The sequence below is a fragment of the Oncorhynchus mykiss genome, chromosome 7 (genome assembly GCF_057628025.1).
Source record: "Oncorhynchus mykiss isolate SJ-2025 chromosome 7, ASM5762802v1, whole genome shotgun sequence".
Lineage (NCBI taxonomy): Eukaryota > Metazoa > Chordata > Actinopteri > Salmoniformes > Salmonidae > Oncorhynchus > Oncorhynchus mykiss.
The window spans coordinates 11,060,001-11,083,890 of record NC_143028.1 but is presented as its reverse complement, the minus strand read 5'-3'; the positions used below and the strand labels follow the sequence as shown (position 1 = coordinate 11,083,890).

General features: G+C 45.7%; 2 protein-coding genes across 6 annotated transcripts in view; one reads left to right on the top strand and one right to left on the bottom strand.

Annotated features, from left to right (window-relative positions):
- The window catches only part of LOC149982302 (uncharacterized), a 58,642-nt gene extending 38,711 nt beyond the window's left edge, over window positions 1-19,931 (top strand). Inside the window, exons 2-3 of the mRNA XM_090242193.1 lie at window positions 12,985-14,160; window positions 19,921-19,931. Of these exons, the coding sequence (XP_090098319.1) occupies window positions 12,985-14,160; window positions 19,921-19,931 (1,187 nt within the window). The remainder of the gene's footprint in view (window positions 1-12,984; window positions 14,161-19,920) is intronic.
- Window positions 1,505-19,534, bottom strand: LOC110528882 (uncharacterized). Of its 5 annotated transcripts, XM_090240266.1 has the most exons (9): window positions 19,288-19,478; window positions 15,939-16,038; window positions 5,145-5,275; window positions 4,809-5,065; window positions 4,444-4,684; window positions 4,226-4,322; window positions 3,758-3,991; window positions 2,994-3,169; window positions 1,505-2,014 (listed from the first exon to the last, which is right to left on the bottom strand). In XM_090240266.1, the coding sequence occupies exons 3-9, from the start codon at window positions 5,225-5,227 to the stop codon at window positions 1,783-1,785; spliced, it is 1,320 nt and encodes a 439-aa protein (XP_090096392.1). In that variant the 5' UTR covers window positions 5,228-5,275; window positions 15,939-16,038; window positions 19,288-19,478; the 3' UTR covers window positions 1,505-1,782. The 5 variants fall into 5 exon arrangements, with proteins under 5 accessions (XP_090096392.1, XP_036838647.1, XP_036838649.1 ...); XM_036982752.2 differs by lacking the exon at window positions 15,939-16,038 and having other exon boundaries at window positions 19,288-19,534; XM_036982754.2 differs by lacking the exon at window positions 15,939-16,038 and having other exon boundaries at window positions 1,705-1,921; window positions 19,288-19,534.
- Window positions 19,932-23,890: the final 3,959 nt, after the last annotated feature.

The following is a 23,890-nucleotide window of genomic DNA, read 5'->3' as shown; positions in this document are numbered from 1 at the left end:
TAACACATGGAATCATGTAGTAACCAAAAAAAGTGTTAAACAAACTATTAATCTTTTTTATAAATGAAGAATAATCATGGATTAAGGTTCCACAATATGTCTCATATTTCTAATGTCAGTTAGCCTACCACTGACTCAGTGTTTACAATTATAAAGCGTTTAATATAGATTTCATAAGTGGCAGATATATATAAAAAAAAGTGGCTGGTAGAAATTAAAGAGATGAATTATCCTGCATTGTACAGTAAATATCCATATCTATATCCACAGTAAACGAGTCCTATATCGACATAACCTGAAAGGCCGCTCAGCAAGGAAGAAGCCACTGCTCCAAAACCGCCATAAAAAAGACAGACTACGTTTTGCAACTGCACATGGGGCCAAAGATCCTACTTTTTGGAAAAATGTCCTCTGGTCTGATGAAACAAAAATAGAACTGTTTGGTCATAATAACCATCGTTATGTTTGGAGGAACCAGGGGGAAGCTTGCAAGCCGAAAAACACCATCCCAACCGTGAAGCACGGGGGTGGCAGCATCATGTTCTGGGGGTGCTTTGTTGCAGGAGGGACTGGTGCACTTCATAAAAGAAATGGCATCATGAGGATGGAAAATGATGTGGATATATTGAAGCAACATATTAAGACATCAATCAGGAAGTTAAAGCTTGGTTGCAAATGGGTCTTCCAAATGGACAATGACCCCAAGCATACTTCCAAAGTTGTGGCAAAATCGCTTAAGGACAACAAAGTCAAGGTATTGGAGTGGCCATCACAAAGCCCTGACCTCAAGCATATAGAAAATGTGTGGGCAGAATTGAAAAAGTGTTTGCGAGCAAGGAGGCATACAAACCTGACTCAGTTATACCAGCACTGTCAGGAGGAATGGGCCACAATTCACCCAACTTATTGTGGGAAGCTGGTGGGAAGCTACCTGAAACGTTTGACCCAAGTTAAACAATTTAAAGGCAATGCAACCAAATACTAATTGAGTTTAAGTAAACTTCTGACCCACTGGGAGTGTGATGAAAGAAATAAAAGCTTAAATAAATCACTCTACTCGTATTCTGACATTTCATTCTTAAAATAAGGTGGTGATCCTAACTGACCTAAAACTATACTTTTTACCAGGATTAAATGTCAGGAATTGTGAAAAACAGAGTTTAAATGTATTTGGCTGAGGTGTATGTAAACTTCCGACTTCAACTGTAGTTCTGAAAACCATCCTGTTGGATTTCTATTTGCCATATATATTTTTTAACTCTGTTCCACAAAAGTTCTTAACCTATATACATTTTACAGACACAGTATATTTTACATTAGTTATCTTGTTGTTGTTATTAGTCCCACCCTTCAGCTCCACTCAACCCCTCCCATCTATCTCTTAACACCATCCATATTGGATTTCTACTTGCCATATATTTTTCAACTGTGCTGTGATATTTTACAAAAGTTATGAACCGTTCTTTTCTCATAGTTTCTACAGATTGTAAATGAAAGATAAACATTTTGCTAGAAGTTTTATTATATTATTCATTGATTGACTAGGACTTTTTAAATCACTGAACAGTGCTATCTGCAGAGTTATCTCCAGGTAAATAGTCCAACTCATCAGCCATTGCTGGATTTTGGTAGTCTAAACTGCAATCGGGGACATTAGTCCCGTAGGCACCAATGCGATAGCAGCTAGGTCTTGTCTGCTGAGTTCATTGATTGTGTATATATATATATATATATATATATATAAATTGTGAGTGGATGTCACGCTTCCTCTTCCATCTCTGACTACTCCTTCCTTCCTTCGATTAGTAGTCCTGCTTGCTCCAGTGCTTTATCTACATTAGGCACCAGTTGTCTCTCGTAGTCCCAGACTCTCTTGTCTTCATGCAGCTCCTCCTTGGTCAGTCCTCCTTGTAGGGGAACTCTGACATGGATGATATGACACACGTTAGGAAGAACCTTCACTGTCTGCCCGAAGTTACGCAGCACAGAGTGGACCGATGTCTGCTCCACTGCCCTGGGGTCAGAGACACAGAAGGGTTGTTAGACAGAGTGGACCGACGTCTGCTCCACTGCCCTGGGGTCAGAGACACAGAAGGGTTGTTAGACAGAGTGGACCGACGTCTGCTCTATTCTATCCTCCTGGGTCTTACTTTCATCTTGTAGGGGTGGTATGTTCTAACCAGAGCCCTATACTACGAACTCTGAGTTCAACTTGCGATAACCACTTACACAAATGTGGCTCACCTTTTAGCCAGGTACATTTCTGGGCAGGCTAAATCAGGGCTAACTCTACTCATCCTGAAGGAAATATCTGAGCCGTGAGTTGAGATTGAGATCAGGTTCCCATCATCCCTTTCATTTGAGAAGGACCACTGACTAAATATGAATCAAATGTTTTTTCTCTGTAATTCTTTGTTGTTGTAATATTAAATACACATTTAGTAATGACAGGATGCATTTGAAACTTCATGCAGAGTTTAACTTTTGTATGACTTTATATCATTATTTTATCTATAAGAGTGTGGAGAAAAGGTGCTTGTGCATTAATAAGCACACCTAAGACGGCATGAACGATACATCATAAAATACTTCTTATGACCCTTTTCACACCATAACCTGCAGAATTTGCCAGATAGCTTTTATTTCATGTTGATTTGGTTAAAAATGTAATGTAGCGCTGACTCGCCCATGGATTTATGTTTCGGCATTGTCTCAATGAAAAGTTCAGAGTTCGACTAGCCACGTGCGACATGCATGCGCAGTTCTAAGTCTGCTAGAGTGAGAAGCAGGAGGACAAGCAATATCCACTGTCGTAATAGGGATGAAGCCTGAGCTGGAATGTGAACCTAACTGAAGCTGACTAGCTTTAGAAAACCCTGAGTATATCTAGCTAGCTTCTTAGTATACTACTCTGGGCCATACTATCATCTTGGGGGGGTGGTGGGTTCTAACCTGGGACGTACTATCTTCTTGGAGAGGTAGGAGATTCTAACCTGGGCCGTACTATCATCTTGGAGGGGTGGGAGATGCGATAGTCTGGCTCCTCTCTGTAGATGTGCGCCATGATGTTGATCCCTGGAACATTTCTCCAGCGGGGCAATTCAAACCTTCCACTGGGCTCAAACTGGGACTTAGGAAAGATGTGGTTCTCTATGAGGAACACTTCGGCCTGGGGAGACGGAGGGTTGAGTGAGAGAAGGCGAAAGAGAGAGAAGGAATTCAGATTTTTTTTCCTTCATATCTGATACATCTTTCTCACTGTCCACACCTTTATTGTATTTTGACCCATATCAGATTCGCACATTCACACGCAAACTCAATGCTCATTCATTTCCTGTCAATGTTGGGGTGGTTATCTTGGTAACGGCAGGTCATGTGCAAGAACAACAATTCTGATCTGAGCATCCAGACTGAGGATGAGAACCACATACGAATGTGGAATCAGAAGTCAAAAGACAAGAGTCCATTGCTGCGTTTACACGAGCAGCCCAATTCTGATCTTTTTTCAATAATTGGTCTTTTCAGTTCTAAAAAGTGTCAAGAAGATCAGATATGATTGGTCAAAAAAACAAAAACACCAAAGATCAGTAATTGCTGTTTACACATTGGGGAAAATATCAGGTGTCCGATATGCCAAATAATTGGCAAGAAAATCTGAATCGGGATGCCTGTGTAAACAGCCTAACATATGCATACTACACACATAATGATCATAATTAACACACATACATAGTACTTCCCTGAGTCCTCCCCCTACCTTTGGGTTTTGCCTCTGAAGTACATCCATCATCTGGGGCAGGGTTTGATGCTGGTATGGAGCTATAATCTCATCGATGTCGTTCAGCAGTACATAGCGTGACTGATACATTTGTCTGTAGACACAGTCATTCAGAGTGGTCAACTGGCCATAGTAGTGGATGTCCCCTCCATGTTCACTGGGCTGCCACCCACGGGACGGGTTCATGTATTTGCCGATCGGCCAGGGCACCACCTGCAGTCAATCAATCCGGCAGTTAATTTGGGAGAACGGGCTCGTGGTAATGACTGGAGCGGAATAGGTGGAATTGTATCAAATACATCAAACACATGGTTTCCAGGTGTTTGATGCCATTCCATTTGCTCCGTTCCGGCCATTATTATGAGCCGTTCTCCCCTCAGCAGCCTTCACTGCTATCTATTTATGTATCTATCCATGTATCCATCCATCCAATCAGTTAATTCTTACCTCCACAAAGCCGTCCTGTGTGTAACTCTGTAGCAGTCTATCCAGGTCTGATCCAGAGCTGGTGTTATACACCACAACATGCTGCACTCCCAACAGCCTGCAACATAGCAATCAATCAATCTACCATTTAATCAATCAATCAACCATTTAATCAATCAATCAACCATTTAATCAATCAATCAACCATTTAATCAATCAATCCATCACTCAATACCCACTTGTACATCTCCAGAGTCTGGGTGACCTGAAGCACGTTGTTATAATCGCCAAATAAATTGGACCAACAGACAGTGAAGTTGAACTGAAACTTCTCTTCCTCCCTTTTCACAAGGTTCTGGATGCGGAGGAAGGATTGGTTCTGAGCGAGCTTGGTGTCAGCTTGTGTGGCGAGGGTCACGTGCGACGGGTTACAGTCGGGAACATTCGGACAAAGGACGTCGGTCGTCACGAAGCGGAAACCTTCATCCCAATACAGAACAGAGTCACATAAATGTAAATCCACAAACTAATCAGAGAATCACCAAGCCCCTTATTTCTTTGATTCGGGTGTGTCAGTGCAGGGCTAAAACCAAATAGCAGGTACCAAAGTGATCAGAGTGCATCTGGACTTCAGCCTTCATTCCATTAGCCCAGTGAGTCCCACAGTAGAACACACAGTACAGAGGCTGGACAGAGTCTCGTCTGAAGATACTGATGATGCGTACGGAGCTTCCCTCCAAACGATGTTCCTTGTAGGCCCCCACCATGAAGTGTTTGGTGTCGTTGACAGGCGTGATGGACTGGTCAGAGATGTGGTGCAGATAGAGGTGCTGGAGGTCCTGGAGGTTGCCTGGCTGTGATCTGCGGAATCATGGACAGATTTTTTCCTTTTGACACTTTTATTAAGTTTCTTGATTGTACGGCAGAGGCTACACGGTACCTGGGCAATGTGAAGATGACGTAGACCACGACTGCCAGAGCAGAAGCTATCAGTAAAGGTAGCGCACGCCTCTTCACCATCATGAGCCAGATATAGGAAGGTAGTTTATAGAAGGTGAAGAATGAGGTGACCTTTGAAGAGAAGGGAAAGTTAATCATGTAGTCGCACTTGATCCCTGGCTACGTTTACACATGCAGCCCAATTCTGATAGTTTTTTGCCACAAATTGGTCTTTCGACCAATCAGATCAGCTCTTTTGCCCATAATTGGGCAAAAGATCAGAATTGGGCTGCCTGTTTAAACGCAGCCTCTGATCCTTAGAGTGAGATGAAGACATGCATGACATGCAAAATACTGTATCTAATGACAGTCAATAGGCCTCAAGTTCAACTTTCAACTTTCAGCATTATTTGTCCCAGAGAGGGCAATAGTGGCTTTGCAGCAGGGAAGCACGTATGACATGAAAAACATATCAAATCCACATGGACCAGAATGGAAACGACAGCAAGGGACACAATGGAAATAAATCAAATCAAATCTAATTTTATTTGTCACATACACATGGTTAGCAGATGTCAATGCGAGTGTAGCGAAATGCTTGTGCTTCTAGTTCCAACCATGCAGTAATATCTAACAAGTAATCTAACCTAACAATTTCACAACAACTACCTCATACACACAAGTGTAAAGGAATGAATACGACTATATAAGTGGTGGCCGAACGGCATAGGAAAGATGCAGTAGATGGTATAGAGTACAGTATATACATATGAGATGAGTAATGTAGGGTATGTAAACATTGTATTATGTGGCATTGTTTAAAGTGGCTAGTGATACATTTATTACATCAATTTTTCCATTATTTAAGTGGCTAGAGTTGAGTCAGTATGTTGGCAGCAGCCACTCAATGTTAGTGATGGCTGTTTAACAGTCTGATGGCCTTGAGTTTTTCAGTCTCTCGGTCCCCGCTTTGATGCACCTGTACTGACCTCGCCTTCTGGATGATAGCGCGGTGAACAGGCAGTGGCTCGGGTGGTTGTTGTCCTTGCTGATCTTTTTGGCCTTCCTGTGACATCGGGGGGTGTAGGTGTCCTGGAGCGCAGCTAGTTTGCCTCCGGTGATGCGTTGTGCAGACCTCACTACCCTCTGGAGAGCCTTACGGTTATGGGCGGAGCAGTTGCCGTACCAGGAGGTGATACAGCACGACAAGATGCTCTCGATTGTGCAACTGTAAAAGTTTGTGAGTGTTTTTGGTGACGAGACGAATTTCTTCAGCCTCCTGAGTTTGAAGAGGCGCTGCTGCTCCTTCTTCGCCACGCTGTCTGTGTGGGTGGACCATTTCAGTTTGTCTGTGATGTGTACGCCAAGGAACTTAAAACTTTCCACCCTCTCCACTGCTGTCCTGTCAATGTGGATAGGGGGCTGTTCCCTCTGCTGTTTCCTGAAGTCCTTCTCCATCTCCTTTGTTTTGTTGACATTGAGTGTGAGGTTATTTTCCTGACACCACACTCCGAGGGCCATCACCTCCTCCCTGTAGGCCGTCTTGTCGTTGTTGGTAATCAAGCCTACCACTGTAGTATCGTCTGCAAACTTGATGATTGAGTTGGAGGCGTGCATGGCCACACAGTCATGGGTGAACAGGGAGTACAGGAGAGGGCTGAGAACGCACCCTTGTGGGGCCCCAGTATTGAGGATCAGCGGGGTGGAGATGTTGTTACCTACCCTCACCACCTGGCGGCGGCCCGTCAGAAAGTCCAGGACCCAGTTGCACAGGGCGGGGTCGAGACCCAGGGTCTCGAGCTTAATGACGAGTTTGGAGGGTACTATGGTGTTAAATGCTGAGCTGTAATCGATGAACAGCATACTTACATAGATATTCCTCTTGTCCAGATGGGTTAGGGCAGTGTGCAGTGTGATTGCGATTGCGTCGTCTGTGGACCTATTGGGGCGGTAAGCAAATTGGAGTGGGTCTAGGGTGTCAGATAGGGTGGAGGTGATATGGTCCTTGACTAGTCTCTCAAAGCTCTTCATGATGACGGAAGTGAGTGCTACCGGGCGGTAGTCATTTAGCTCAGTTACCTTAGCTTTCTTGGGAACAGGAACAGTGGTGGCCCTCTTGAAGCATGTGGGAACAGCAGACTGGGATAGGGATTGATTGAATATGTCCGTAAACACCTCAGCCAGCTGGTCTGCGCATGCTCTCAGGACGTGGCCGGGGATGCCGTCTGGGCCTGCAGCCTTGCGAGGGTTAACACGTTTAAATGTTTTACTCACATTGGCTGCAGTGAAGGAGAGCCCGCAGGTTTTGGTAGCGGGCCGTGTCAGTGGCACTGTATTGTCCTCAAAGCGAGCAAAGAAGTTGTTTAGTCTGTCTGGGAGCAAGACATCGTGGTCCGTGACGGGGCTGTTTTTTCTTTTGTATTCCGTGATTGACTATAGACCCTGCCACATACCTCTCGTGTCTGAGCCGTTGAATTGCGACTCAACTTTGTCTCTATACTGACGCTTAGCTTGTTTGATTGCCTTGCGGAGGGAATAGCTACACTGTTTGTATTCGGTTATGTTTCTGGTCACCTTGCCCTGGTTAAAAGCAGTGGTTTGAGCTTTCAGTTTTGCACGAATGCTGCCATCAATCCACGGTTTCTGGTCGACGTTATGCGTAACATATTCCAGTCTACGTGATCGAAGCAATCTTGAAGCGTGGAATCCGATTGGTCGGACCAGCGTTGAACGACCCTGAGCGCGGATGCTTCATGTTTTAGTCTCTGTCTATAGGCTGGGAGCAACAAAATGGAGTCGTGATCAGCTTTTCGAAAAGGAGGGCGGGGGAGGGTCTTATATGCATCGCAGAAGATAGAATAACAATGATCCAGGGTTTTGCAAGCCCGGATTGTGCAATCGATATGCTGATAGAATTTAGAGAGCCTTGATTTCAGATTAGCCTTGTTAAAATCCCCATCTACAATAAATGCAGCCTCAGAATATGTGGTTTCCAGTTTACATAGAGTCGAATGAAGTTCTTTCAGGGCCGTCGATGTGTCTGCTTGGGGGGTAATATACACGACTGTGATTATGATCGAAGAGAATTCTCTTGGTAGATAATGTGGTCGGCATTTGATTGTGAGGAATTCTAAGTCAGGTGAACAAAAGGACTTGAGTTCCTTTATGTTGTTATGATCACACCACGTCTCGTTAATCATAAGGCCTACACCACCGCTCTTCTTTTTACCAGAGAGATGCTTGTTTCTGTCGGCGCAATGCGTGAAGAAACCAGGTGGCTGTACCGACTCTGGCATCGTGTCTCGAGTGAGCCATGTTTCCGTGAAACAAAGAATGTTACAGTCTCTGATGTCTCTCTGGAAGGCAACAGTTTCTCGTATTTTGTCTACCTTGTTGTCAAGAGACTGGACATTGGCGAGTAGTATACTCGGCAGCGGTGCGCGATGTGCCCGTCTACGGAGCCTGACCAGAAGACCACTCCGTCTGCCCCGTCTACGGCGCTGTTGTTTTGGGTTGCCGGCTGGGATCCGATCCATTGTCCTGGGTGGTGGGTCAAACAGAGGATACGCTTTAGGAAAGTCGTATTCCTGGTCGTAATGTTAGTGAGTTGACATTGCTCTTATATCCAATAGTTCCTCCTGACTGTATGTAATAAAACCTAAGATTTCCTTGGGTAACATTGTAAGAAATAACACATAAAAAAACAAAATACTGCATAGTTTCCTAGGAACGTAGGAAAGGAAGTAAGACATTGGCTTTGTAATATCTCTTTCTAGTTTTGTGCTGTGTGTATGTATTTCTTAAACTGTCAAATAAAATAAATCAACCACTGCCTTGAGGGGAAGTGACAGGTGTGTGCCGTGGTTGATTGCAGTTATTGTTGTGGTGTGTGTATAGAGTTCTTAGTGGACAAGCCAGAGCAGGAGTTTCAGGACCTAAATGAGAAAGCCAGAGCTTTGAAACACATCCTCAGCAAGATACCTGATGAGATCAACGACCAGGTACTCTTACCAAAGATGGTCGATAAATGAAGATGTCCCACTTAGGCTGTTTATCATATAAAACACATTGTCCATTCCGGTCTGCTTAATTAATGGGGTGGCTCTTGCATAGGCACCAATGCATAAGCAGCTAGGTCTGGTCTGCTTAGTTGACTGATGAGGGTGTGGGATGTCTCTCTTCCTCTTCCGTCTCTGTGCTTACTACACACACGCGGGTGCACAGATAGAGCCATAGAGGTGCTGGGGCACCTGCACTTTTTCCCTCCTATGAAAAAAGTGTGCTTTTTCTTGGTAGCAGTTTTTTTTGACTAATTATTTTGTATATAATTGTCTGCCTCTTTTCTCTCTTGTAATTTAAATGCAACGAATTGTCCGTCAAAGTACATAATTTATCAGAAACGAAGGAATCTTGAAAAAAGATTCCCCGCCCCTCTGCCACTCACCCTGCGTGCACTAGCTACCTGCCGGTTACTTCATCCAATTCATGTTCTATCCTATCCTATTCATATTCTATCCTATCCTATTCTATCCTATCCTATTCATATTCTATCCTATCCTATTCATATTCTATCCTATCCTATTCTATCCTATCCTATTCATATTCTATCCTATCCTATTCATATTCTATCCTATCCTATTCATATTCTATCCTATCCTATCCTATCCTATTCTATCCTATCCTATTCATATTCTATCCTATCCTATTCATATTCTATCCTATTCATATTCTATCCTATCCTATTCATATTCTATCCTATCATATTCTATCCTATCCTATTCATATTCTATCCTATCCTATTCATATTCTATCCTATCCTATTCATATTCTATCCTATCCTATTCATATTCTATCCTATCCTATTCATATTCTATTTTATCCAATTCATATTATATCCTATCCTATTCATATTCTATCCTATTCATATTCTATCCTATCCAATTCATATTCTATCCTATCCTATTCATATTCTATTTTATCCAATTCATATTCTATCCTATCCTATCCTATTCATATTCTATCCTATTCATATTCTATCCTATCCAATTCATATTCTATCCTATCCTATCCTATTCATATTCTATCCTATTCATATTCTATCCTATCCTATTCATATTCTATCCTATCCTATTCATATTCTATCCTATCCTATTCATATTCTATCCTATCCTATTCATATTCTATCCTATCCTATTCATATTCTATCCAATTCATATTCTATCCTATCCTATTCATATTCTCCCTACCCATATGTCAATCTGTGCTTGAATTAGTGTATATTAGAGTTTGCACTTTTTTGGTAGGCCTATTCCATTCCAATATTCCATTGTAGCAGCCTGCTGAACTTAATACAGTACAGATCAAATATGTATTTCCCACATGTCAACAGTCACCAAGGCTACAGACACTGACTGACACTCTGCAGGAGACAGGGCTTCATCGGCTGTGAAAACCTGGAACAACCTCATCTCCAAACTAGCTGGCTCTACTGGGAGCACTGCTACCATGGTCAAACCTAGAACCACCTCATCTCCTAACTAGCTGGCTCTACAGAGAGCACTGCCACCATGGTCAAACCTAGAACCACCTCATCTCCTAACTAGCTGGCTCTACAGAGAGCACTGCCACCATAGTCAAACCTAGAACCACCTCATCTCCTAACTAGCTGGCTCTACAGAGAGCACTGCCACCATAGTCAAACCTAGAACCACCTCATCTCCTAACTAGCTGGCTCTACAGAGAGCACTGCCTCCATAGTCAAACCTAGAACCACCTCATCTCCTAACTAGCTGGCTCTACAGGGAGCACTGCCACCATTGTCAAACCTAGAACCACCTCATCTCCAAACTAGCTGGCTCTACAGGGAGCACTGCCACCATTGTCAAACCTAGAACCACCTCATCTCCAAACTAGCTGGCTCTACTGGGAGCACTGCCACCATAGTCAAACCTAGAACCACCTCATCTCCAAACAAGCTGGCTCTACAGAGAGCACTGCCACCATAGTCAAACCTAGAACCACCTCATCTTCTAACTAGCTGGCTCTACAGGGAGCACTGCCACCATAGTCAAACCTAGAACCACCTCATCTCCTAACTAGCTGGCTCTACAGAGAGCACTGCCTCCATAGTCAAACCTAGAACCACCTCATCTCCTAACTAGCTGGCTCTACAGGGAGCACTGCCACCATTGTCAAACCTAGAACCACCTCATCTCCAAACTAGCTGGCTCTACTGGGAGCACTGCCACCATAGTCAAATCTAGAACCACCTCATCTCCTAACTAGCTGGCTCTACAGAGAGCACTGCCACCATAGTCAAACCTAGAACCACCTCATCTCCAAACTAGCTGGCTCTACAGAGAGCACTGCCACCATAGTCAAACCTAGAACCACCTCATCTTCTAACTAGCTGGCTCTACAGGGAGCACTGCCACCATAGTCAAACCTAGAACCACCTCATCTCCTAACTAGCTGGCTCTACAGAGAGCACTGCCACCATAGTCAAACCTAGAACCACCTCATCTCCTAACTAGCTGGCTCTACAGAGAGCACTGCCACCATAGTCAAACCTAGAACCACCTCATCTCCTAGCTGGCTCTACAGAGAGCACTGCCACCATAGTCATACCTAGAACCACCTCATCTCCTAACTAGCTGGCTCTACAGAGAGCACTGCCACCATAGTCAAACCTAGAACCACCTCATCTCCAAACTAGCTGGCTCTACAGGGAGCACTGCCACCATAGTCATACCTAGAACCACCTCATCTCCTAACTAGCTGGCTCTACAGAGAGCACTGCCACCATAGTCAAACCTAGAACCACCTCATCTCCTAACTAGCTGGCTCTACAGGGAGCACTGCCACCAGCAGAATTAGCACCCTCATTATCAGCAGCAGATCTTTACAGAAAAACACATGATTTCACATGTGGAAAATCACAAGGGGAGTTACGGTGCAAAGTCAAGGTACACACACACACGCCACGCACACACACACACACCGCACACACACACACACACACACACGCCACGCACGCACACACACACACACACACACACACGCCACACACACGCACGCACGCACACACACACACACACAGGGTGCCGTCTTTTGGATAGGACGTTAAACGGGTGTCCTGACGTTAAACGGGTGTCCTGACGTTAAACGGGTGTCCTGACGTTAAACGGGTGTCCTGACGTTAAACGGGTGTCCTGACGTTAAACGGGTGTCCTGACATTAAACGGGTGTCTGCGGTCATTAAAGATCATTTGGCACCTATCGTGTTAACCCCGGTGTCCTGGCTAAATTCCCAAGCGGTCCCTCATACCATCATGGCCACCTAATCATCCCCAGCTTACAATTGGCTCATTCATCTCCCCTGTAACTATTCCCCAGGTTGTTGCTGTAAATGAGAATGTGTTCTCAGTCAACTTACCTGGTAAAATAAGAATGTGTTAATTAAACACTACCCCATAATGTCACGTTCTGACCTCTATTTCTGTTGTTTTGTATTTATTTAGTATGGTCAGGGCGTGAGTTGGGTGGGCAGTCTATGTTTGTTTTTCTATGTTTTGGGGCATTTCTATGTTTTCGGCCTAGTATGGTTCTCAATCAGAGGCAGGTGTCATTAGTTGTCTCTGATTGAGAATCATACTTAGGTAGCCTGGGTTTCACTGTGTGTTTGTGGGTGATTGTTCCTGTCACTGTGTTTGGTGTCACAGGATAGGACTGTTTTGCGTTTTCACATTTCTTGTTTTTGTTAGTTTGTTCATGTGTAGTGATTTATTAAAACATGAATAACCACCACGCTGCGCTTTGGTCCGCTTCTCTTCCTCCTACAGACGAACGCCCTTACAGAATCACCCACCACAACAGGACCAAGCAGCGTGTCAACAGGCAGGAGCAGCAGGAGAAGCAACAGCGGCTGCAGGAGATACGTAGTAAGGAATTCTGGACATGGGAGGAAATCCTCGACGGGAGAGGACCCTGGGCTAAGCCAGGAGAATATTGCCGCCCCAAGGCCGAGCTGGAGGCAGCAAAAGCAGAGAGGCGGCATTCTGAGAAGCAAGCACGGCGGCGCGGACGGAAGCCCGAGAGTCACCCCCAAAAATTTCTTGGGGGGGGGCACAGGGGGAGTGTGGCAGAGTCAGGAGTCAGACCTGAGCCAACTCCCCCCGTTTATCGTGAGGAGCCAAGGAGGAGCTCAGAACCAGAGCTGGTGTTGGAGGTGAGCGAAGCAGAGACTGTGAAGGAGTTAATGGGGAAATTGGAGGAGAGTGATATGAGGGACTTGCTGGTTTGGTGCATGAGGCACGACATTCGCCCGACGGAGCGTGTCAGGGATTTAATGGCACCGGGGTCAGCTCTCCATACTCATCCTGAGGTGCGTGCGAGGGGTCTGGTGAAGACTGTGCCAGCCTCACGCACCAGGCCTCCTGTGCATCTCCCTAGCCTTGCACGTCCTGTGCCATCTCAGCACTACAGTGCTCCTAGCAGTGCTAACTGTGGCGGGCGTGGTGCTGGTCAGGCACCGTGTTATGCAGTTGTGCGCACGGTGTCCCCAGTACGCGTGCTTAGCCCAGTGCGCTACATCCCAGCTCCCCACATCTGCCGGGCTAGGGTGAAGATCCAGCCAGGGCGGTTGGTGCCAGCCCTGCCCTCAAGATCTCCAGTACGCCTTCACGGTCCGGTCTATCCGTCACCACCTCCACGCACCAGCCCTCCGGTGGCAGCCCCCCGTACCAGGCTGTCTCTCCGGCCCATCCTTACAGGGGCTTCCTCCTCTCCAGTGCTGCCGGAGCCTCCCACCTGTCCGGCGCCTCTGCCGGAACCTCTCGCCTGTCCGGCACCGCTGACAGAGCCTCCCGCCTGTCCGGCGCGACCGGAGCCTCCCGCCTGTCCGGCGCCTCTGCCGGAGCCTCCCGCCTGTCCGGCGCCGCTGCCGGAGCCTCCCGCCTGTCCGGCGCCTCTGCCGGAGCCTCCCGCCTGTCCGGCGCCTCTGCCGGAGCCTCCCGCCTGTCCGGCGCCTCTGCCGGAGCCTCCCGCCTGTCCGGCGCCTCTGCCGGAGCCTCCCGCCTGTCCGGCGCCTCTGCCGGAGCCTCCCGCCTGTCCGGCGCCGCTGCCGGAGCCTCCCGCCTGTCCGGCGCCGCTGCCGGAGCCTCCCGCCTGTCCGGCGCCGCTGCCGGAGTCTCCCGCCTCTCCGGCGCTACCAGGGCCTTCCTTTTCTCCAGCGTTGCCGGAGCTTCCCGTCTGCCCAGCGCCAGCTGAGCTTCCCGTCTGCCCAGCGCCAGCTGAGCTTCCCGTCTGCCCAGCGCCAGCTGAGCTTCCCGTCTGCCCAGCGCCAGCTGAGCTTCCCGTCTGCCCAGCGCCAGCTGAGCTTCCCGTCTGCCCAGCGCCAGCTGAGCTTCCCGTCTGCCCAGCGCCAGCTGAGCTTCCCGTCTGCCCAGCGCCGCCAGCGCCGCCCGTCTGCCCAGCGCCGCCAGCGCCGCCCGTCTGCCCAGCGCCGCCAGTGCCGCCCGTCAGCCAGGGGCCGCCAGTGCCGCCCGTCGGCCAGGGGCCGCCAGTGCCGCCCGTCGGCCAGGGGCCGCCAGTGCCGCCAGTCGGCCAGGGGCCGCCAGGGCCGCCAGTCAGCCAGGGGCCGCCAGTGCCGCCAGTCAGCCAGGAGCCGCCAGTGCCGCCAGTCAGCCAGGGGCCGCCAGTGCCGCCAGTCAGCCAGGGGCCGCCAGTGCCGCCAGTCAGCCAGGGGCCGCCAGTGCCGCCAGTCAGCCAGGGGCCGCCAGTGCCGCCAGTCAGCCAGGGGCCGCCAGTGCCGCCAGTAAGCCAGGGGCCGCCAGTGCCGCCAGTCAGCCAGGGGCCGCAAGTAAGCCAGGGGCCGCCAGTGCCGTCAGTCAGCCAGGGGCCGCCCGAGCAGCTGCCCCTCTGTCCAGAGCAGCTGTCGCCCCTCTGTCCCGAGCAGCTGCCGCCCCTCTGTCCCGAGCTGCTATCGCCCCTCTGTCCCGAGCTGCTATCGCCCCTCTGTCCCGAGCTGCTATCGCCCCTCTGTCCCGAGCAGTTGTCCCTCTGTCCCGAGCAGCTGCTTCACCTCTGTCCCGAGCAGCTGCTTCACCTCTGTCCCGAGCTGCCCCTCTGTCCCGAGCAGCCCCTCTGTCCAGTGGGGTCATTGAGAGGGGTGGTCATGGTGAGTAAGCCAGGGAGGCGGACAATAAGGCGGACTAAGACAATGGTGAAGTGGGGTCCGCGTCCCGCGCCAGAGCCGCCACCGCGGACAGACGCCCACCCAGACCCTCCCCTATAGGTCAAGGTTTTGCGGCCGGAGTCCGCACCTTTGGGGGGGGGTACTGTCACGTTCTGACCTCTATTTCTGTTGTTTTGTATTTATTTAGTATGGTCAGGGCGTGAGTTGGGTGGGCAGTCTATGTTTGTTTTTCTATGTTTTGGGGCATTTCTATGTTTTCGGCCTAGTATGGTTCTCAATCAGAGGCAGGTGTCATTAGTTGTCTCTGATTGAGAATCATACTTAGGTAGCCTGGGTTTCACTGTGTGTTTGTGGGTGATTGTTCCTGTCACTGTGTTTGGTGTCACAGGATAGGACTGTTTTGCGTTTTCACATTTCTTGTTTTTGTTAGTTTGTTCATGTGTAGTGATTTATTAAAACATGAATAACCACCACGCTGCGCTTTGGTCCGCTTCTCTTCCTCCTACAGACGAACGCCCTTACACATAATGACAAATCAAATTGAAAACAGGTTTTTAGAAATGATTTAAATGTACATACAATTTAAAAAAAACGAAATACCTTATTTACATAAATATTCAGGCCCTTTGCTATGACCTCAGGTGCATCCTGTTTCCATTGATCATCCCTGAGATGTTTCTACAACTTGATTGGAGTCCACCTGTGGTAAATTCAATTGATTGGACATGATTTGTAAATGAACACACCTGTCTATATAAGGTCCCACAGTTGACAGTGTGGAAAAAACATTTCTCCAGCATTGATTGTCCCCAAGAACACAGTGGCCTCCATCATTTTTCTTAAATGGAAGAAGTTTGCAACAACCAAGACTCTTCCTAGAGATGGCCGCCCAGCCAAACTGAGAAATCGGTGGAGAAGGTCCTTGGTCAGGGAGGTGACCAAGAACCCAATGGTCACTCTGACAGAGCTCCAGAGTTCCTCTGTGGAGATCAGAGTACCTTCCAGAAGGACAACCATCTCTGCAGCACTCCACCAATCAGGCCTTTATGGTAGAGTGGCCAGACGGAATCCACTCCTCAGTAAAATGCACATGACAGCCCGCTTGGAGTTTGCCAAAAGGCACCTAAAGCACTCTCAGACCATGAGAAACAAGATTCTCTGGTCTGGTGAAACCAAGATTGAACCCTTGGCCTGAATGCCAAGTGTCACGTCTGGAGGAAACCTGGCCCCATCCCTACGGTGAAGCATGGTGGTGGCAGTATCATCCTGTGTGTATGTTTTTCAGAGACAGGGACTGGGAGACTAGTCAGGATCGAGGGAAAGATGAACGGAGCAAAGTACAGAGAGATCCTTGAGGAAAACCTACTCCAGAGTGCTCAGGACCTCAGACTGGGACGAAGCACACAGCCAAGACAACGCTGTTGTGGCTTCGGGACTAGTCTCTGAATGTCCTTGAGTGGCCCAGCCAGAGCCCGGACTTGAACCTGATCGAACATCTCTGGAGAGACCTGAAAATAGCTGTGCAGCGACACTCCCTATCCAACCTGACAGAGCTTGAGAGGATCTGCAGAGAAGAATGGGAGAAACTCCCCAAATACAGGTGTGCCAAGCTTGTAGCGTCATACCCAAGAAGACTTAATGCTGTATTCGCTACCAAAAGTGCTTCAACAAAGTACTGAGTAAAGCGTCTGAATACTTTCAGTTTTTAAATGTTTATTTATTATATATATATATATATATATATATATATATATTATATATTTTTTAAATATATTTGTTTGGTAAATATATCCATATACATACACGCATGCATACATACTGTATACACATATATACATGCACATACCTTTATAGACATACATACCTTTGTAAGAATACACCTTTATTATTATTCCCCGCAAACCCTACCACCGATCCCCCAATTGGAGTAAACTAATAAACACTTCGGTTTTTACCTTCAGGTTATTCTTATACACATTTTACAGACACAATCTATTGTACAATAGTTATATTTGGTTTGTTTTTCGTCCTTCCTCTGTTTCTGATGTCCGTCCAGTTTGTTTTCTATTTGTAACTGTGCTATTTCACAAAGGTTCTGAACCTATATACATTTAACAGAAGCCCTTTGTTTTACATTGGTTGTCTTGTTATTAGTCCCACCCTTCAGCTCCATTCAACCCCTCCCATCTGTCTCTCAACATCATCCATTTCTACTTGCCATATGTTTTTCAACTGTGCAATGATGCTTCACAAAAGAATTGAACCGTCCTATTCTCATAGCTTCTACAGATTGTAAATTAAAAATAAAATTTTTTGCTAAAATAATTATTATATTTTTGATTGATATACTATGGCTTTTCAAATCATCCAGTATTGCTGTCTGTAGCGTTAGTTCTAGGCAAATGTTGCAATTCTTCAGCCATTCCTGGACCTGTGACCAAAAACGAGCTACATATGGACAATACCAAAATAAATGATCTAATGACTCTGCCTCCTCACAGCAGAATCTGCAGAGCTGGGAAGATTGTAACCCCCATTTATATAACATTCTATTGGTTGCAATAATTTTGTATAGTAATTTCAATTGATACATTTGAAATGTTGAATCCGGCGTTTTGCATATCAATTCATAAACCATGTGCCATGGAATGGGTACATCAAAAATCTCTTCCCAACTATTTAGCAATTTATATGGCACAGCTGTCAGTTTTTTGGTCCTTAAATTAAATTGGTATATGTTTTTATTTAACCATTTATATTCTTTAATACAGGGCCGACATACAAGTTCCTTACTTTTTTCCCCTTCTACTGGCCTCTTCCATTTTTGTGGTAATGCTGCAATTAATTGTTTGTAATTTGGGTAGAGCAGACATTTCCATATGTCTGTGTCAGCTGCATGTGTGACATAACTCCAGTCCTATTTATCATATCATTCACTAAAATTACACCTTCTTTTACGTTTCTTCAAAAATACGTTTTTTGAATACATTTTTGATCAAAATACTTTGTTTTTTACTTTTAATACATTTTGAAACATTTCTAAAAACCTGGTTTTGCTTTGTCATTAGGGGGTATTGTGTGTAGATTGAGAACTGTTTTATTGAATCAATTTTATAACAAGGCTGTAACGTAACAAAATGTGGAAAAAGTCAAAGGGTCTGAATACTTTCTGAACGCATTGTATCCGGAGACTCTCAAAAACCCACAAAATGATTTTAAAAGACTCCACCACCACACATCTGCCACTCCAGGAGGAACTCTTCAACCCACCAGATATTGGCCACCCATCAAGAATGCCGAATTGGAAAGACCCTCCCAACACGAATCTCGCCTGGACTGTAACTGTAATCAGTTACAAAATGTAACCGTAATCAGTTACAAACTGTAACTCTAAACAGGTATGTTATCAGCAAAACATATTGTAATCAGATTACAGATACGTTTGAAAATCTAAATGATTACTTCTTGGATTACTTTTCAATTCAAGAAAGGATGTTGACGAACAAATACATTACAACACCATTCAGTTTCTCATCAAGATCCTGGCAGCCGTGTTCTGAATGTGGTGGTGATGGCCAATCTCTTTCCATCAACCTAATCTATGCTAAATGACACGTTGTTTGCTTTAGCTAGGTAGCTCATGTCAAATGAATAGGTTACTATCACGTATATCTGAAAATACATGATCAACTGATGTTTACTGATCATGAAAAGCATGCAGTTACTAGCTGTATAACTCTGACGATAGAGCTAAATGTGGAATAATCAGAACTGTCTGGGTAGTTCTGACTATGCAATTCTAGAGGTAATGTTATTCAAATCAAATAGTTATACAATGTATTTAACAATCTCTTGAAAACAGCTAGAAGCCAGTTGTTAATGGGTTTTAGAAAATCATAAATATATCTGGCACCAACATCAATCAATTTCAAGAAGGAACTGAATATACCTGTGTGTAAGTCCAGGAAAAGGACCAAAAATGTATCCACAAAAAGGTAGTAATGTGTAAATAGATTCAAATTTCAAATTGTTTAGTCAAATCCACCAGATGCAGCCAGACCATGGAAATTGTGTGGATATCATAGCCTACTACAGGATGCCACACTAGCCTCTCTCTGTCTTTCTTTCTCTGTCTCTCTCTCTCACACCTGTGCGTCACAATGTCGATGGTGGAAGCTGTACTGTAATTGGAGAAATACACTTCATTTACACAATGTTGGGGAAGCCTAGAGCCTGGAAAGGACATCTCATATGGGTGTTTCCCCCTATACATCGCAAACTGGTGCTTGTAGCCAAGAGGAAAAACCTGTCCCACAGCACATCTTTGCTGGTAGCACCGGTTTGTAGAGTTTGGGGCTATAGGGTTCTATCTGCAGTCAGGTGTAAATGTAGTTATTGACATAGCCTTGTTCTGTTCAACGTTCTCTACCTGTATTAATACCACAATTCATGTTCATTTCAAAATATGCAAATTACTGACACCATTCAAACCAATGAGTGTTCAGAACTTTATCTCAGAATCATCTTTTTGCAGATAGAACTTCCTATTCCCAATCTCTCATAATTGTCTGTCTTGTCGTAGCCACGGGCTAATGCTGTCTGTCTGCCTGTCCATTTGTCTGTCTGTCAGGTGAACTTGAGACAGTAATGCCAGTTTCAATGCTGATGAACATCACACGCCTACGCACGCAAACACACACACACACACACACACACACGCACTAACGCTACAGTTTGTTTTAATTGCTTTGGTACTATTCTCACAAGTACGTGGTACATTTTCACAAAACTCCAAACGGGTTACACTTGTAACGCACCCAGGCTTTCATTCAAAACCTGTCATTGTGCATTTAGATTGTAAACATCTCTACCACACACCCATTGATTCAAAATATACGTTTATTGTGAAATGTAATGAGAACATTGGTATAATCAAATCAAATTTTATTGTAGACCTTACAGTGAAATGCTTACTTACGAGCCCCTAACCGACAGTGTAGTTTAAAAAAAATACAGATAAAAATAAGATATATAACAAGTAACAAGTAATTAAATAGCAGCAGTAAAAAATAACAATATGTACAGGGGGGTGCCGGTACAGAGTCAATGTGCTGGGGCACCGGTTAGTTGAGGTAGTATGTACATGTAGGTAGAGTTGTTAGTGACTATGCATAGATGACAACAGAGATTGGCACTGGTGTGGCACTTAGTGAATTTGACTAGATGTGCAGGAGTCTTATGGCTTGGGGTAGAAGCTGTTTAGAAGCCTCTTGGACCTAGACTTGGCGCTCCGGTACCGCTTGCCGTGCGGTAGCAGAGAGAACAGTCTATGACTAGGGTGGCTGGAGTCTTTGACAATTTTTAGGGCCTTCCTCTGACACCGCCTGGTATAGAGGTCCTGGATGGCAGGAAGCTTAGCCCCAGTGATGTACTGGGCCGTTCGCACTACCCTCTGTAGTGCCTTGCGGTCGGAGGCTGAGCAGTTGCCATACCAGGCAGTGATGCAACCAGTCTGTAGAACCTTTTGAGGATCTCAGGACCCATGCCAAATCTTTTCAGTCTCCTGAGGGGGAATAGGTTTTGTCGTGCCCGCTTCACGACTGTCTTGGTGTGCTTGGACCATGTTAGTTTATTGGTGATGTGGACACCAAGGAACTTGAAGCTCTCGGCCTGCTCCACTGCAGCCCCGTTTATGAGAATGGGGGCGTGCTCGATCCTCTTTTCCTGTAGTCCACAATCATCTCCTTTGTCTTGATCAATCATCACCAAAACACAACATGATATCTTTTCAATTTAGTCATTTTAACTATCAGTTAATCCAACAATCCAAGAGCAAACAATGCAGGATATGTGTTTCGCCCTTAGAAGTTCTGAAAGTAATATGCTAGAGTACAGTAAATTACAGTAGATTACACATTTTTCACATTAGGCAATACACTTACATTACCCAACAACATTGACAGAAAGTCTATAATTTTCAGAATATCTATCTGATGTATAATCAAAAGTGAAATGGACACGCAGGGACACCTGGTGCCCCTTCATAAGGCGGGCGATTGTTGGTAGGCTGATGGATGCCACATTGGCAAAGGTGTCATTGTTCTCCTCAATGGCCTGCTTTACTTTTTGACAGCCATATGTAATTTCTGGCTCTCATCATTTCCACCACGGCCCTCTCCTGCTCGTCGGTCAGCACACAGCCACGGCCACCACCATGGGGTTTTCTGTCCATTTTGAGGGTACAACAGAGTGTACTGTCAATGCATCACACTGTAAGAGTACTGTTACATGTTTTCTGAACTTACATGCATTACAATATGTAATTTACTGTAAATGTAATGGTAAAGCCTAGTGCATATCCTGCAGACGTACCGTTTCTTTTGGCAAAATGTTTTTATGATGTAATTGACAGTTGATCTTTTCAGATTGGAATGAACTAGTCGGGCAGCCTCTGCCATGGTAAGGCCTCTGTTTACCACATGGTCAACAACAATGGCCCGGACTTCATTAGACACAACACTCAATCAATCAATCAAATGTATTTATAAAACCCTTCTTACATCAGCTGATGTCACAAAGTACTGTACAGAAACCTAGCCTAAAACCCCAAACAGCAAGCAATGCAGGTGTAGAAGCACAGTGGCTAGGAAAAACTCCCTAGAAAGGCCGGAACCTAGGAAGAAACCTAGAGAGGAACCAGGCTATGACGGGTGGCCAGTCCTCTTCTGGCTGTGTCGGGTGGAGATCATAACAGAACATGGCCAAGATGTTCAAATGTTCATAGATGACCAGCAGGGTCAAATAATAATAATCGCAGTGGTTGTAGAGGGTGCAACTGGTCAGCACTTCAGGAGTAAATGTCAGTGGTCTTTTCATAGCTGATCATTCAGAGTATCAGTTCCCTACCATCTGCCTCCCTCTTTCTAATGTCCACCTCTTTGATGGGGCCCATGCCCACCTCTTTGACCTCTTTGACAGGGCTCATACCCACGTCTTTGACCTCTTTCATGGGGCTCATACCTGCCTCTCTGATGGGGCCCATGCCCATGTCTTTGACCTCTTTGACAGGGCTCATACCCACCTCTTTGACCTCTTTAATGGGGCTCATACCCACCTCTTTGACCTCTTTAATGGGGCTCATACCCACCTCTTTGACCTCTTTAATGGGGCCCATGCCCACATCTTTGACCTCTTTGACGGGGCCCATGCCCACATCTTTGACCTCTTTGACAGGGCTCATACCCACGTCTTTGACCTCTTTAATGGGGCTCATACCCACGTCTTTGACCTCTTTAATGGGGCCCATGCCCATGTCTTTGACCTCTCTAATGGGGCTCATACCCACCTCTTTGACCTCTTTAAAGGGGCCCATGCCCACGTCTTTGACGGGCCCATGCCCACGTCTTTGACCTCTTTGATGGGGCCCATACCCACGTCTTTGACCTCTTTAATGGGGCCCATGCCCACATCTTTGACCTCTTTGATGGGGCCCATACCCACCTCTTTGACCTCTTTGACGGGGCCCATGCCCACCTCTTTGATGGGGCCCATGCCCACATCTTTGACCTCTTTTATGGGGCCCATACCCACCTCTTTGACCTCTTTAATGGGGCCCATGCCCACCTCTTTGATGGGGCCCATACCCACCTCTTTGACGGGGCCCATGCCCACCTCTTTGACCTCTTTGATGGGGCCCATGCCCGCGTCTTTGACCTCTCTAATGGGGCCCATGCCCACATCTTTGACCTCTTTTATGGGGCCCATGCCCACCTCTTTGATGGGGCCCATACCCACCTCTTTGACGGGGGCCCATGCCCACCTTTCTGACGGGCCCCTTGTCTACAATATTTTTTATATCTTCCTCTCCCTTAATGTCTATCCTGTTCCATGTTGAAAGAATATGCAAAGTTCACACACACTCTTTTATATGGTGACCAATTGTGGTTACCACTATGTGAAATCAATAAGTAATATTGAGTAGTCATTATGTATGGTTATCTTGTATCATATATGTAATTTAGATGTTTATACTTTACAAACACTTTTTATTTCTGCAGAACTCAAAATCCGTATTTCTGTAGTATACAAACCAGTTTACAATCTATAGATTCATCAAACAATTAAGTGATTAACCATTAAGCACAGTTAGATTAAGTGATAGTCAAATGTATTTAAACAAATGAGAAGACGATTATATGACAATTATTGTGAGCATTGTGAAAGGCCTTTATATGAAATGAATTTCTAGATTAAACACTGATTAGGTTTGGTGAAAAAGTCACTCTGTGATTTTGTGTGTTGTACTTAGTGAATTGAAAATATTCTAAACGTTTTTTAAAAAACTGCCTTTTTCATGATCTGTTTAGAGTTTTAAACGATCCCTACAGAATAAGAGAAAATCTTAAATATAATTACTAGACTGCAGCTAGAAATGATGTAAACCTAGGATGAGAATACCGACAACCCCCGAAACATCTATCCTAAGAACAATGGACGCCTGACGTATCCATTACAACAGACACAATCCAGAGCCGCTGATAAAGCTACAACCA

What these genes read in the sequence shown, in the direction of transcription:
- LOC110528882 (XM_036982752.2), bottom strand. Translation starts at nt 5,227, where the DNA reads ATGATGGTGAAGAGGCGTGCGCTACCTTTACTGATAGCTTCTGCTCTG. An exon ending in GATGCACTCTGATCACTTTG is followed by an intron (nt 4,685 to 4,808) that starts GTACCTGCTATT and finishes ATTGGGATGAAG; the next exon opens with GTTTCCGCTTCGTGACGACC. An exon ending in AAGATGATAGTACGGCCCAG is followed by an intron (nt 2,015 to 2,993) that starts GTTAGAATCTCC and finishes CTCTGACCCCAG; the next exon opens with GGCAGTGGAGCAGACATCGG.